The 16,932-nt window shown below is 35.0% G+C and overlaps 1 protein-coding gene and 1 pseudogene across 1 annotated transcript; both read right to left on the bottom strand.

Annotated features, from left to right (window-relative positions):
* Window positions 1-1,942: 1,942 nt before the first annotated feature.
* Olfr1120 (olfactory receptor 1120) lies at window positions 1,943-2,887 on the bottom strand. The gene has a single exon (NM_147029.1). It carries the CDS (start codon window positions 2,885-2,887, stop codon window positions 1,943-1,945), a length of 945 nt encoding a protein of 314 aa, NP_667240.1.
* On the bottom strand, window positions 6,879-7,541 carry Olfr1119-ps1 (olfactory receptor 1119, pseudogene 1; annotated as a pseudogene).

The following is a 16,932-nucleotide window of genomic DNA, read 5'->3' as shown; positions in this document are numbered from 1 at the left end:
CCTGGCAAATACGGAAGTGGATGCTCACAGTCATCCATTGGATGGAACACAAAGTCCCCAATGAAGGAGCGGAGAAATACCCAGGGAGCTGAAGGGGACTGAAGCCCCATTGAAGGGATATTAATATGAACTAACTAGTACCCTCAGAGCTCCTTGGAACTATACCACCAATCAAAGAAACACACATGGTAGAACTTGTGGCTCTAGATATATTTGTAGCAGAGGATGGCCTAGTAGGTCATCAATGGGAGGAGAAGCCCTTGGTCCTGTGAAGGCTCTATGCCCCAGTATAGGGGAATGCCAGTGACCAGGGATGGGGTTGGGGAGCGGGGGCGGGGGGGGGGGGAGGGGACAGGAGATTTTCAGAGGGGAAACTAGGAAAAGGGATAACATTTGAAATGTAAATAAAGAAAATATCTAATTAAAAATATTCTATGTTTTTAAAGAAACTAAAATTTTCATCACATTTAGGCTTTTTGTGTTTCTGTGGTTAGTTTTGTGTTTTTTTTGTTTTGTTTTGTTTTGTTTTGTTTTGTTTTAGGGATACAAATGAGTTGACATATAGAATTTCTATAAATATACATTATATTATATACATTATAGCTCATCTAAAATTGGCCACAGAATTGTAGCAACAGGGAGGAGAATCTGCAAAATTGTATTTCTAGCTAGACTAATATTTAATAGCTTATATTGTCATCCCTAGTCCTTCCGTGGTCATAACTAAGAAGTCCATTAAGATTTGAGCTGGATTTAGCACAAAACCTTCTTTTCTGAAGTCTAAATTTCTGGGTTCTAGGAAACTCTATGCAAGCTTTCAGAGGAGAGAAACAATTAAACAATCACAGTCAGTTTCAACATCTATGAAAAACAATTACTAATATGTCAAGATAGGTGTAAAGGTGAATTAAGAGATACTCCCGTGTTTTTGGAAACCAATCACTGTCTAATTAGATTTAATACTCATTCAACAGTAGAAAATCTATGTCTAGTCCAGAAAATGTAGCCAGCTTCCTGGAGCCTTAGGAAAGAATCTTCATACTGCATTCAAAATCTTAACTTTAAAACTATGAGTAAGTATAGGCATGAATCCTCTTCAAAACAACCTCTCTTTAAAGCAACTAGAAACCACAGAAAACAACAATTAGACACAATTCAGACATCACCCCCCCCCATTAAAAAAAAACTTCAAAAAACAAAACAGTGGAGATCTCAGACTGAAGGGACACATCCATGCTACAAACATTGTAACTGAGAACATAATAAAGATATTTTTAAGAGGCAGGACACCAAAAAGGTTGCTGTAATAAGATATCAATATAATAGCAACACCAGTGGACATGTAAACATGGAACAGCCATCAGACAGAGAACAACAGGAAAGTGATGACTACTGCTCTCAACTGCATACATGTATATGCACACACAAACCACAGACTTATTAATGTTTGTCATCTATCTATCAATCCATCTGTCTGTCTGTCTATCTATCTATCTATCTATCTATCTATCTATCTATCTATCTATCATCTATCTATCTATCATCTATCTATCTATCTATCTATCTATCTATTATCTATCTATCTATCAATTTATCATTTATCTCTCCAAATTTACCTATCATCTATCTATCATCTATCTATAGCTTTATCTATCTTTCATCTATATATCAACATCCCAACAATAAAAAAATTGCCACTTTTTTGAGATGAACGTAGTATAAGTAACATGGGAGAGGCAGGAGGAAGAGACATTATAGAGTTCAAAGGAGAAACTTCAAAAGCAAAAGAAATTATATTTTTAATTAAAGTACATTAATTTAAAAAATAAATACATATGATACTATAGTCTCAGTTACAAAGTAAAATGGAATCTACAAAGTTAACATAGTTTTCATGAGTGTGGTAGAAGTTGATTATGTACTTGTACTTAAGTCAATGGCTCTAAATTTTAAGTAAAAGCCTTCTTAATGCTGCAATCACATCCTTGTTTCTGAGGCTGTATATTAGGGGATTGAACATGGGGGTCACAATTGTGTAAAACAGAGAGAGTAGTTCATCAGTTCCTACAGAATGAATGGACTTTGGCCTCAAGTAGTTAATGGTAGCTGATCCAAAAAATAAAAGCACTACCACCAGATGTGAAGAACAAGTGGAGAAAGCTTTTGCCCGTCCTGTGGCTGTTGGCAACTTTAGAATGGTAGCAATGATTTTGCTGTAGGAAGCAAGTATTAACATAAAAGGAGAGGCAACAAAAAACATAGCCACTAAGTATACAGACAACTCATGCATTGAAGTGTCCCCACAGGCCAGCTTGAGAATTGGGGGAACATCACAGAAGAAGTGCTCTATTATATTAGAATTGCAGAAATGTAGAGAGAATATTCGACAAGTTTGTCCTATCTGGACTGGGATACCACCGAGCCAAGAGCCCACAGCCAGCTGAGTGCACTTTGTTGGATTCATGACCAGAGGATAGTGCAGAGGGTTGCAGATGGCCACATAGCGGTCATAGGACATCACAGCCAGAAGAAAACACTCAGTGGCTGCCAGAATTAGGAAGAAAAACATTTGAATAGCACAGGCCAGGAGACAAATTCCTCTGTCTTGTGTCCAAAGATTGTAGAGAATGCGGGGAAGGGTGACTGATACATAACAAATTTCCAGAAATGAAAAATTGGCCAGGAAATAATACATGGGTTTTTGTAGTGCAGGATCAATTCTTGCTATAACAAGTATAGAGGTGTTTCCTATTAAGATAACCACATACATTATGGAAAACATCCCAAACAGAAATGTTTGCAGGTTAGGTACGCCAGAGAACCCCAGTAAGAGAAACTGTGTCACTGAGGTTGCATTATCCATGGCACTGTTCTCTGAGTGTTCCATCTGTGGGCATGATTCAACCAGAAGTGCAATTATTTTACTGTTACTGTCTATAGCTTTATTTGTCTACAAACTGAAAATAGCATCATAACTAATGCCTCAGTTTCATAGAAGAGACTAAAAATGTGGTAAACTGTATTATCAGGTACTAGATAGGCCCAGAGAAAACTGCATAACAGTAAGGTATGCCATTTTCAATGATCACCTACTCAGAGACAGAACTCCAAATTAATATTCATTTATACAATGATTCAGTTCTTTCAGTTTAACATATTTTATTATTACCTAATGTGTCTATTTGTAATTATTATCACACTTAATGTTCTTTCCATGTTAATAAAGATTTATTTTAATATTTTTGATTATACTTTCACACAATGTTTTAACCAATTTTGGTCACCTCATTCTAGATCCTCCTCACTGTTCTACAATCAAACTTTATGTTCTTTCTCTGTCTCATACTCACTCTGTCTCCAAAACTTGAAAATCATACTAATGCAAAACCAGTCTAAGTAAAACAAAATGAAACTATAGACCACCCAAAGAAAAGCAAAACAAGCAGTCTCTTTTGTATCTTCCAACTCATCGTGAGCATGATATATGATTTGTATATCCACTGACACTGCAATAGAGAATGCTGTCTTTCTATTTCCAAGCAGGCACCAATTATAGATGCATATGTGGGCATTACTTTAATTTTATCTACTCTTACAGAAATAGCTCAATTCTCATTTGTTTTCTGTACTTCTTGAATAATTTCTACCTTAAGCACCATTATTTTTAAAGGGAAAGGTGAAATTCACAGCAAATAGGAGACAGACCACCAGTCATATTAAAGACTTATGTTTGCATGGTGTTCCAAGGCTTTAGCTCTAAAACATAGGTGCAAGTTGAGGTCATGTTAAATATGAAAAAATAAAACAGAATTTTATGATGATAGAAATTTGATGTTATAATTTCTTTCCTTTTCACATTTTTTATGTGAAATAGACTAAAAGTACTAAAATGTGAAATTTGAATTGATTGAAAATTTGATGAACTGAAACTAGTAGGCAAGAGTTCTAATTATGAAGCTATGGCTTTATACTCAAAAGTGCAAAACAAAACGGTTTTTTTCTTTTTAAATTTCTACACTATATGGTTAAATTCATGTAACATCTATTCACCAATTTAATGCAATATAAAAACTAATTATGGAGACAGTGTTAAAGTTTTTTCTCATTTCACTGAGGACTACAAACTATTAGGTATTCTGAGTTTGCTCAGCCAGATGCTGCCCACAAAACTGTCTCCTTGAAGATCCCATACTGAAAATGCAATATTTTTTCCCTTTCATTATATGTGTTCCTTCTTACATTTCCCCCTATCAGTAATCATTGTTTAAGTAAAAGAATGCATCTCTACATTAAACTAAGCTAGGTTTATAACATTTAAAAAATCACTCAAGGAACAGATTCGCTTCTACTCTTCTAATTTAAAAAATATTTATTAAACTTCTCTGATTTTCTGCTTGGTTTCATGGGGGGAGTCTTGCTTTCAATTCTGAAAAGAACAAAGAATTTTATTTACATTCATAAATATCTTCATTTAAAACTATGTGGAAAGGAGGAACTGCAATTATATGACTCAAGATGTTCTTACATCCCCTGTTTTGTTTGTGGGTCTGAACTAATATCAGGTTTCATGCATGCTAAGCAACACTTTACCAATAAAATTTTTCATTAGTACAATTTCTTCAAAAATGTCTTCAAATGTTTTGATAGGTCTGTTTTATGTTTCTAATGATTGTAAAACACATTTGCCGTTCTTTAGAACTGCGTAATCACAGTAAGAAAAAGAAAAAAAAGTAGGCTTTTAAGTTAAATCTAGGCATATTGGATTGATGTAACTTACCTTTATTTAACTAACATCCCTTTTTGAAATACTAATTCACTTACTGTACCATTCACTGTGATATTAAATAGAATATTTAACGTAAGAGTACACCCAGCTTTTTCCTTTCTCTGACCAAGTGTTGACTAAATTGAAGATGATGAATAAAAAGTTTTATGTCTTTAAGTTTAATATTTCCAGAATTATTTACTATGAATGTTAGCACTTAGCAATCAGAAATACTTTGGGAAATGGTAGGTTACCAACTGATTTCAATCATATCCATCAATATTTTGATCAGCTGTTATAACTGGAGCTGCAGATTTAATACACATACATTGAAATAGGTGTCTAGGAAAAAAATAAAATGACCTGTGTACATAAAGTGACTTATGTACACATTAGTACACAAGACAATGATATTGTTGACAATAATTTAAATCATTTTCCTTGATTTTTGAAAGTTTACATTTTAAAATCTGATCCAATAATGCCAAATACTGGAACAATAGTTACTCTAAAATAGTATTTGAGGTTATAAAAACCAGAAATCCATGAATCCTTTTCAGTATTCTGTAAGATTCCATTTAAATGCTGATATTTTTAAGAGAGATAAAGTACAATTATAGATAGGTTTGATATTTGCCAAAAGAAGCTCAAGGGTATCAGTTTGGACTCTAAGTAAGGTAGCATTCTTACCTTTATTGATTGATAAATTTCTGAAAATGAAAAAAAAATAGTTTAGTTGTACCTAAAACGTTTTCTTTTGCCAAAGACTAATCATCTTCAAATATATATTATACTGTCAGACTATACACTGCAATTTTAGTGGTAGATGTGCATTACTCTTGGGATAAATTCCTTTCTCATGTTACATTTTAATTGAATGAAACAATGAATTTGCCATTTGCCATTTAACAAATAATAAAAATGAACATATGAATAAAACATACCTTGAACTATGATTACTATATACCCTTAGCCTTTCTCTTTTGTGTATAATTGTTAAGAAATATAAGTTCTGAAGGCAGAAAACATAATAAAGCAGAAGCCATATTAACGAGAATTTGTCCTCCTTTTTAAGTACTATTGATAGTCCCCATGGACACATAAATGTGAATAAAGAATGCTTGCAACATTCCAACTTCCCAATTCTTAAAACCATATATTCACTCAGGTGCATACAAACACATACACACAGTAAATAAACAGATTATTTTAAATTAATTATAAAATGTAATATCTTTTTTACAAACTTTGTTATGTTTCATATATCCTCAGGAATTTTATTTGAAGTGAATTTTTTTTTATTCTTATGAAATTAACTTGTGTGTTCCTAGATTCAGTCTATTGATTTTTTTTTTATAACATATGGTTGTATTTCAACAGTATTTTTTACGGATCACCATTTATTATATATATATATATATATATATATATATATATATACATATATACATACATAAAATATACATATATATATATATACATACATAAAATACAATTTCTGTCTACTGCTTCTAATATTATAAAAGTTGTATAGCAATGCACTCTATTGAATAAATTTAGGAGCTTGATATAGCTACCTGGTGAACAAATCCTAGCATGTGTAAAGTCATTATTTAGGATATTAGTCCCAGAAAGAAAATAAAAAGATAAAACCTAGATTTTTGATTTTATGATAAGTTATTAACTTGGGTTGTAATATTTAAATCAAACTCTTTGCATGTAAAAATGCATGAGCTTTTGTTATGACATTTTTGAATACAGTTGACACTAATTCATTAAATTAAATTATGCTATTTCCAACATAGGATACAACAAAGTATGATCTTCTAACTGAGCCAGTTATAATAATCATGTCAGAGTTCTTTTTTGACAGTGACTATTATACATAATTTAATAGAATGTAACACTGAATGAATTAGAATTTATGTTAAATATTCCATTCATAGACTTACCAACAAATTAGCTTCAACTTTACAGGTAAGGTTTAATTGTGAAGAGCTATCATTATAAAACTGATATTCCAGAGATCTAAAAGTATTTTTTGTTATTTTACTAAATATGTATGCAAAAGTATATTCAACAGTTAGTGCTCAAGGAATATTCCAGTAAATCATTTAGATAATAATTATGTCAGAATTTTGTAATATATTATAAGTAAATAAAAGAAATGAAGATCAGCAAAACAAAACAGCATCTAGGAAGATCACCATCTCGTTTATAAACGTTTTCACAGGCAAGCTGAAATATCAAGGAAGTCACAAAAGATGTGATTGGTGTGGTGGGAACCAGCAAGTGATATAAACTTTGTGTTGTCTGCAATCTACCTGTACCAGAATTCATCCCACTGAACCAAGATCCAGCTGAGAGCTTGATCCACAGGTGAGTCTTAGGAGTAGAGAATAGAGCAGAGGGTTACCGACAGCCACATAAATGTCATTGTACATCACAGCCAGGAGAAATCCCTTTGTGGCTCCCAGAGTAGGAGTGAAGCACAGTTTTGTAGCACAGGCAATGAAAGACATAGCTCTTTTTTGAGTCCCAAGACCATCCTAGGAAGAGTAATATATATATATACCATATCTCTAAAAAAGAAAATTTGCCAAAGGAAAAAACTACCCTTGTGATTAGTACAATGGTGTCATTGCCCAGTAGAATAAAGGAGTATGTAATAAATAAGAGTCCAATGGAAACCACTGGAAGTGGGAAATTCAGAAAATTATAGAACACATCTCTTAGCTTGATTTGATTTCTTTCTGAAGGTTTTGATTGGTGGTTTTTTGTGAAGCAGATTCAATTGACCAAGATTATTTATTTTCTCTTTAGGGTAAGAAGCACTTAATTAAATATTATAAATATTAATGATAAATCATGGTAATTATTTTCAACTGTAAAATGTAAATTTCACTTTAATAGTTTTAGAACTTTTCATGATTTATAAATACAGTGTTTGAGATTTCTTTAATTTTTATTGATATCACATTTTTCACCCCTTTAAACTCTAGCATGTGTGTGTGTGTGTTTGTGTGTGTATTCCTAGGTATAGACTGTTGATGATTGCATAAGATGTAATGAATGTATGTTTTCACAGCTGTCAGTTTGACACTGGTGTGATCTTCCCTGATGAACGCCTTTTCTTAGTTCCCTACTACACTCAGATTCCCAATAGCTTGACAATTAAAAGAACACTTGCATTATTATGACTACTGTGCATCTAATTACATGTAAAATATCTTGAAATAATCACAACATATATAGGGGTCTGAATAAAAGCTGGTTATATTTTCTTTTATAAATTAACTTTAATTCTTCCAATTTTTCATGCAAACATGTTTAACAAAGATACTTGAGTATTTTTCTGTGTAGATATATTTATTACAGAAAGAAAGATCTTAGAGGAATAAACTCTTATGTAAGTCCCAAACACTCAAGACTCTGAATATTTGTTAAATTTTTCTGTGTATTTCTTCCCCATTCTGCCACCCTGCTTCCAACTAATCATTGGAACATTGTATTCGATTTCCCCACAATCTTTCCTATGATGTTTATTTTACTAATGTGAAGTGACATGAGAGCTAAGGACTATGAATATTGTATGGATGCCCATATAAACATATATATGTAAACATATATATATATTCAGATTCTAGGAAATAGCTGTTGGTGGAAACCATGGATCTATTCCATGGAACAGCATCTGAGTGCTTTGTGGATGGCAGTTCTTGTGGGAAGCACCCCATGAGTAGCTCCTGGTCACCTGGCAAGGAGTAGTGTGACAGAATCTGCTACCTCAACTGTTTCCTGTGGGCCTGACCATGAGATGATCTCTTTTGTCTAGTATAACAATAAGTATATTCCTGGCAGCATTGTCTTTCAGTTTGTAACAGGTACAAAAATAACAATAGAAATCTTATTTTAATGCTAAGGTGGATTTATTAAAAATACATGATGGAATTGAGATAATCATTCCTGAAGTCATGCAAAACCCAGGTTTCAAAAAGTAGAGATCATGAAGGTTTTTATGAGGCACATAGTTATTCTCAGAAAAGTACATGGATTCCTCTGACTCAGAATACAGCGCTTGCAAAAAAATAATCAGATAATTTAATGAATATGCATAAACATGAGGACACCAGTTGAGGAATAAGGAAACCATCTGTATAGGTATCAGCATTTCAGAAAATAAGAGTTTCTGGCCAAGAGTCAATGGGACATTATGCTAAGAAATTAAATCTTGTCTTCTTGACTATGGTTGTGCATGACAGAGATAGAAGTCTGGCAGAGTAGAAAGGAAAAGAAAAACAAAACAAAACAAAACAAAACTTGTAAAACTTGTTACATGGGCTGCCAGATAAGTGTTTAAGATAATATGTGCTATTCATGACCACAGAGATGTGCTTAATTATGAAACCATAATATTTCATATCTGCCTAGTGAAAATAAAAGAAACTTATGGAAAAACATTCAGAGAATCATTGCCTAGTTTTGTGGAGCTTGTTTCAGAAAGTAAAGCTGAAATTATATGCTTTATGACTTTGAAATAAAATACAGAGAGACTTGAGCTATTCAGGGCCATCTCTGTAAACAGCAAGCTGGTGGTTATTTCCTTCATTAAGCTGATGTCACAACTATGTCTCCTGGGCTCTTCCTTGAACTCACACAAGCAGGACTTCTACAGGCTGTAGATATTATTTGATGTTCATTGTTTGATTCAGGAATGAAGTAATAAGTCAAAAAGTAAATAGAGCTTCTTAAGAGGGAGGAAAGGATGACTTTTCTGATAGTAACCAAAACCCCCTATTTGTAAGCCCGTCCAGGCAAGAGTGACCAGGTGCTGCGTCCTAGACTATTTTAAAGGCCATAAGGAGTGCTTTCTACCCCTAAAGATGTAAGCGGCCAAGTGCTACCCTACTGAGAATAAAAGCCAAATGTCAGGTCATAAAATCACACCAATCCATGATCTTGCCCAAAGATTAGATGCCAGATATCTCTATTGTGTTGTTGCCTTGCCCATTACAAAGTCAAAGACAAAGATACCAAGAACATACATGTTTTTCTGCTAGAGGAAAGGGTTCATGCTACAGCTAGTCCCAGAGAAAACAGCTTAGGTTACAGATTCTGTCACACTAGACCTTGCCAGGTATGCAGGAGGTTTTCCTCATGATTCCCATGAGAGAGCCATCTGCAAAGTACTCAGATGTTGCTCTCTGGAACATAGCCATCCATGGTTTCCACCAAGCAGGACACAGAATCTCACAAATTCCTGAGCTCAAAATTCTATCAATGCTAGAGTTGTTCCAAGATCAGGCTACAGAATACTGCCAAACACAGGACACTCTGGAAAACCCCCATAACATTGCCCAAGAATCTCTCTATAAACCCTGCCTCCCACTGAGTTTATTGCTCCATCTGACCCAAGCAGAAGTGGCAACCCTACTATATTTCTCTTAATACATGCTGTATGATGTGATGGTATTCCTGACTCCTGACTGCCAAGGTAATTTTCCATCAGAGCTATGACACTTACCTAGTTAAAAAAAATGGATATTTTGATGCTAGGACAAAGAATATCAAGGTAACTGGTAAAAGAGAATTGAATTAACATATATATGCCTTTCCTGTGGAAAGGTCACCTAGAGACTATCCCACCTAGAGATCAATCCCATCTGCTGACACTAAAAGCTGACACTATTGATGATGCCAAGAAGTGCTTTCTAACAGAAGCCTGGTATAGCTGTCCCCTGAGAGTCTGTGCCAGAGCCTGACAAATATAGATATAGATGCTAGAAGCCAACCATCTTACTGAGCATGGGGACCCCAATGGAGAAACTAGCGCAAGGATTGAAGAAGCTGAAGGGTTTTGCCTCATAGGAAGAATAACAATATCAACCAACCAGACCCTCACAGCTCCCATGGACTAAACCACCAACCAGAGAATACATAGGCAGTACCCATGGCTCCAGGTAGATATGGAGCAGAGGATTGCCTTATCTGGCATCACTGGGATGGGAGCCCCTTGGTCTTGTGGAGGCTTGATGACCCAGGATAGAGGAATGCTAGGGTGCTGAGACAGGAGTGGGTGGGTGAGTGGGGGCACATCATCATAGAGGAAAGGGGAGGGAGGAGGGGATAGGGGACCTATGGAGGGAAAACTAGGAAGGGGGAATAACATTTGAAATGTAAATACATAAAATAACCAACAAAAATGAAAAAAAGTATAAATGCTTCAGATATAAAAGTTTTGATCTCAGATCCTACATATAAATCTTTGGTTTTCTATACTGGGATTATTTGATCTAGAGCAGTGGCAGAGAACATTGAATAATACATGGACAGAGAAAGTTAGCACTGGAAAATCTATGCTTGAATCTTTCTATAATTTCTATAAGTGGGGGAAGAAGGGAGAAAATAATTAAAGTACCATGATGTTTTCTAGAAGCAGACAGAGATAAGGACAATGAAAAAAAAAAAGCTAACAGGCACTGATTGAAATTCTTGCTGCTTCTGAAAAGAGGATGCTTCCTGCAAAAAGGAAGTGGTCTGTGAATCACCAGAAAGGTAATCAGTGCCATTTTCTTTATGTGCTGCTACTAAAGCAGTGTCTTCTATTTCTTTGTGTGATATGGGCCTGTTTGATTTAACTTTGGTATGTGGTATCTGTCTAGAAAACCATCCATTTCATCCAAATGTTCCAGTTATGTTGAGTATAGGCTTTAATAGTAGGATCTGATGACTTCTTGAATTTTCTCCATTTCTATTGTTATGTCTCCCTTTTCATTTATGATTTTCTTAATTTAGATAATGCCTCTGCGCCCTTTAGTTAGTTTCGTAGGGGTTTTTCTATCTTGTTGATTCTCTCAAAGAACTAGCTTTTCATTTTGTTGATTCTTTGTCTTGTTTTCTTTATTTCTATTTGGTAGATTTTGGCTCTGAATTTGACTATTTCCTGCCTTCTACTCCTCTTGGGTGAGTGTGCTTCTTTTTACACTAGAGCTCTCAGGTGTGCTGTTAAGTTGTTAATGTGAGATCTCTCCAGTTTCTTTATCAGGGAATTTAGTGCTATGAACATTCCTCTTAGCATTGATTTTATTGTGTTCCATGAGTTTGGGTATGATGTATCAACATTTTCTTTAAATTCCAGAAAGTCTTAATTTCTTTCTTTATTTCTTCCATGATCAAGTTGTCATTGAGTAGAGAATTGTCCAGTTTCCATGGGTAGGTGGGCTTTCTGTAGTTTGCATGCTATTATTTCAATCTTCCTGTATCTGTTGAGGTCTATTTTGTGACCAATTATATGGTCGATTTTGGAGAAGGTACTATGAGGTGCTGAGAAGAAGGTATATTGTTTTGTTTTAGGGTGAAATGTCCTGTAGATATTGGTAAATCCATTTGGTTCTTAACCTCTCTTAGTTCCACCATGTCTTTGTTTAGTTTCTGTTTCAATGCCTTGTCCATTGTTGAGAATAGGTTGTTGAAGTCTCCCACAATTATTGTGTCTGGATCAATGTGTGTTTTGAGCTTTAGTAAAGTTTCTTATATGAATGTGGGTGCTCTTGCACTTGGGGCATATATGTTCACAATGAGACGTTCTCTTGGTGGATTTTCCCCTTGATGAATATGAAGTGTCTTTCTTCATCATGCTTGATTACTTTTTGTTGAAAGTCTATTTTCTTGGATATTAGGATGGCAAACTCTGCTTGTTTCCTGAAACCATTTGTTTGGAAGATCTTTTTCCATCCTTTTACTCAGAGATAGTGTCTGGCTTTGTTATTGATCCGTGTTTCTTGCATGCAGCAAAATGCTTGATCTTGTTTGTCAATCCAGTCTCTTAGCTTATTTATTTCTATAGGTGAGTTGAGTCCATTAATGTTGAGAGATATTAAAAAGAGATCACTGTTGGTTCCTGGTAGGTTTACTTCTGTAGGTGGCTTGTGGTTCTCTCCTTTTGGCTTTGTTGTGAGATGCTTAATATCTTGTTCATTCTTTTGTGCAGGTATCTTCCTTGTGTTGAAATTTTCTTTCTAACATTCTCTGTAGGGCTGGATTGGTAGACAGAAACTGTTTGCATTTGGTTTTGTCCTGGAATATTTTGGTTTCTCCATCTTTGTCGATTGAGAGTTTTGCTGGGTAGTGAAATGTCCTGTAGATATTGGTAAATCTATTTGGTTCTTAACCTCTCTTAGTTCCATGTCTTTGTTTAGTTTCTGTTTCAATGACTTGCCCATTGTTGAGAGTAGGTTGTTGAAGTGTCCCACTATTATTGGGTCTGGATCAATGTGTGTTTTGAGCTTTAATAAAGTTTCTTTTATGAATGTGGGTGCTCTTGCATTTGGGGCATAGTAGCCTGGGCTGGCATTTGTATTCTCTTAGAATCTGCATGACCTCTGTCCAGGCTCTTCTGGCTTTCATAGTCTCTGTTGAAAAGTCTGGTGTAATCCTGATAGGTCTACCTTTGTACACTTGACACTTTTTCCTTGCAGCTTTTAACATTCTTTCTTTGTTCTGTGCTTTTAGGGTTTTGATTATTATTTGATGACAGAATTTTCTTTTTTGATCCCATTTATCTGGTGTTCTATAGGCTTCTTGTACCTTTATGGTTATCTATTTCTTTAGGTTGGAGGATTTTTCTTCTATGAATTTTTGAAGACATTTTCAGGTCCTTAGAGCTGGGAATCTTGATTCTCTGATTATTCTTAGATTTCGTTTTTGTTGTTGTTGTTGTTGTTGTTGTTGTTGTTGTTGTTGTTATTTTGTTTTGTTTCATTGTGTCCTGAATTTCCTGGGTGCTTTGGGATAGGAGTTTTTTTATGTTTTGAATTTTCTTTGGCAGTTGTGTCAATCTCTTCTACCGTATCTTCTACACCTTAGATTCTCTCTTCTATCTCTTCTATTCTGTTGGTGATACTTACATCTGTAATTCCGTACCTCTTTCCTAGGTTTTCCATTTCCAGGTTTGCCTCCATTTGTGTTTTCTTTATTGTTTCTAGTTCTAGTTTTAGGTCTTGGATCACTTTATTCAATTCTTTCAGCTGTTTACCTGTGTTTTCCTGTATTCCTTTTAGTTAGCTATTGATATCCTCCTTAAAGGACCTGATTATCTTCATGAGATAGAACTTTAGGACAGATTCCTGATTTTCAAGTGTGTTGGTGTACTCAGGGCTTGCTGTTGTGGGAGAACTGGGTTCTGATGATCCCCATGTACATTGGCTTCTGCTGCTTATGGTCTTGTGCTTGCCTCTCACCATCTGGATCTCCCTGATGTGTGGAGTCTGCCTCTTTTGTCCCTGAGTTTCTTCACATCTCCTGGTAGGCCTGAGGTCCTGGCTATAGCAGACCACCTGTGTGGCCTTCCAACTAGGGGCTCTTCACAGAGGCAGAGCAACTGCTTATCTGTTGCCCTGGCTGCAGTAGATCTCCTGGTAGGCCTTCAGAATGTTGGGTCTTCAGTAAAATTCATGCTGTTGTCCAACTGCTCTGAGTACAACTGATCCTCCATGGCTGAGTGCAAAAGGTCCTCTAGGATGGGTCAGGATCTGGTGTCTTCACTGACGCAGACCATTTATGAGTCTCCTTAATCTTTCTTAAGGGAAAGTACTCCATTGAAAAAGCTAAGATCTTGATTCTTGAAAGATTATTTAATCATCTCTGGAGGTGTATTTGAAATGGCAAGAGCCATGCATACCACTGATGACAAAGCCTTTTATGATAACCTGGACTTCATGAGAAAGGAACTACATTCTCATCCTCAATACTAGAGGCCATTTTTTCACTTCTTTAGCCTCTAATACTTAATAAAAAAAACCAAAATTAATTGTTACAAGTAGAACAATGGGCTTTAAGTAAAGAGAAATTGCAACATTTTCAGGAATTAGTACTTGAGGCACATTGAAATAATTCTCTAATTTTTGCCATTAAGGTAAAATAGCTAAAGGGCAACAGAGATTATTACAAGACTTAAGAGGTATTAATTTACAGATGACCAAGATGGTTTACTTAGAGCCTGCTATCCCACTAGGCCTTGCAATCCCTATTGACAAATATAGTATAGTCTTAGGTATATAAGGTTGTTTTAACTCTATCCCACATACCAAGATATATGGAAAGATTTGTGTTTTAAAATAAACCTGGGCCAAATAGTGCATGTCTAAATCAAAGTTGTCAGTTGAAGGTGTTGCTTCTCCTCTTTCAGGCATTTGAAGGGGACCAAGAACTTTTCTCAATGATATGTATAGATCACAAAATTCTACTGTCTTTAAGAAAGGTGATTTAGTCACATGCACTAAATGCAATAAAACTATTCTGATGGGATACCACTATGTGGTTGATTATGGATTTGTTAGAAATCTTATTCCCACTAAAGTAGTGTTTCAAAATCTATATCATACTTTTGGATGGGTTCATTTGTCATCAATTTTCCCTTCATATATTGTGAAGGAGTGGGATATTCTATATATACTGATAACAAAGGTGAGACACAGAACATTTCATTTAACTGCTATAAAGGTAGATATTATAATTTGGCCTTTCATTAAACATAATCCTCCTTACAGTAATTATTCTTTGTTTTGAGATAATATTTTTGGTTTCTCAGGAATATTAGTCAATCATAATCATCCATCAAATGCCATTCTTGTTTTAAGGGAATAATACTGTAAAGAGTTTTTCTCCTAACTCAAATCCTGTATATGGAACAGATATAATCTTCACAGATGCCAGTTTCTATGGAGAAATGGATAATATAATACTCAACACTATTACTCAAAAGTTTAAAATTCATAAGGCCACTCTGGATAGAGCTCCTTCACATTTATTTTTGAAAATTGTACTCATGATCATAAAACACAATCCTCAGCCTATTGATCTACATACTAACAAGTATTCACTATACTCAAGTTATTTCTAGATTACCTGCTGCTTTAATAAAGACTAAAATTATGTTTTTACTTGACTCTCATGTTTTAGCTTTGCAAGTTCTTTTACAAGAGTGACAACATCTTCTCTTTTTATTACATATCAGAGACCATAATTCTCCTTGGAGAATGTTAAAGGAAATGATTTTGCTGATAAGGCATCATGGCTTTTAGTAGCCTCTCTCTAGTAGGATGCAGTGACTATGCACAATCACTTTCATCAAAGTGCATGGTCCTTACAAACCCTCTGGTCCAGTAGACACTTACTCTCATGTTCCTCTGGCCACATCAATGATGGCACAAAAGATCCCTCATGTCGTTACTCACTTCCTAAAATGTTTTGTGATCCCAGACATGCCCTATACTATTAAAAATTAATATCTCTCCTATTAATATCTCTCCTCTTCCTTAAAATAATTTTGTCTCCAATTGGAAATAGAGACAAACATGTTACTGGGATCCCTTTCACCCCTCTCCCCCCAATATCAAGCTGTGGTAGTGAGAATGCACAAATGACTCAAAGAACAGATTGATAAATAGATACAGAGGGAACATATGGGTCTATATGAGGCTCATTATCAGCATCTTATTAAAATGGCATTTATTTTGAACTTTTTGAAAACAGATGACAAGAAAAATACTGCAGCTCAGAATATTGGGCACCTACAAGGTTATCTCTGGTGACCTGTAAGGATGTGATAAGAGGTAAATTGAAATTACCATCCACATTAATCATCACTGGGAAATGATTGTGTCTTTCCAGAAAATGGACCATAACCTATAAGGATCCCAGCTGGCTCAGCAGACCCTGGAGAGTTGACACCAGTAATGAAGCCAATTTAAATTGTCTATCTGTAAGAGACAGTGGCAAGAACCTTTCTGGTAAAGCATTTGCTTATTTCACTGACTCTAAATAGTCCCAAATGTTAAAATTTTTATTGGTTCCTAATTTACCCTACCCCCTTTTTTTTCATGGATGAAGATTAGAAGGCCTTGTCCTCAGCTGTCTGTTAATAACTCTAGCATGTTTTCTAAATGGCTTCTTTGAGAGAAGATTCTAAAATTTAGAATGGAATCATTCCCATACTCAGAAAACCTTTTGTTTTAAGAACCCTTAAAATCTATTTTCATACACTATTATCACTTTAGTTACATTATATTGGTTGACTTATTTCACTTATTGATGGGGGGCTCTACTATCAGGAAAGCAAAATGATATATAGGGGGAAATGTAGGAGAAAATACAGGATTTATCTGACA

Source organism: Mus musculus, chromosome 2 (assembly GCF_000001635.26).
Source record: "Mus musculus strain C57BL/6J chromosome 2, GRCm38.p6 C57BL/6J".
Taxonomy (NCBI): domain Eukaryota; kingdom Metazoa; phylum Chordata; class Mammalia; order Rodentia; family Muridae; genus Mus; species Mus musculus.
The sequence above is the reverse complement of the archived record's forward strand: the minus strand, read 5'-3'. Positions and strand labels throughout refer to the sequence as shown.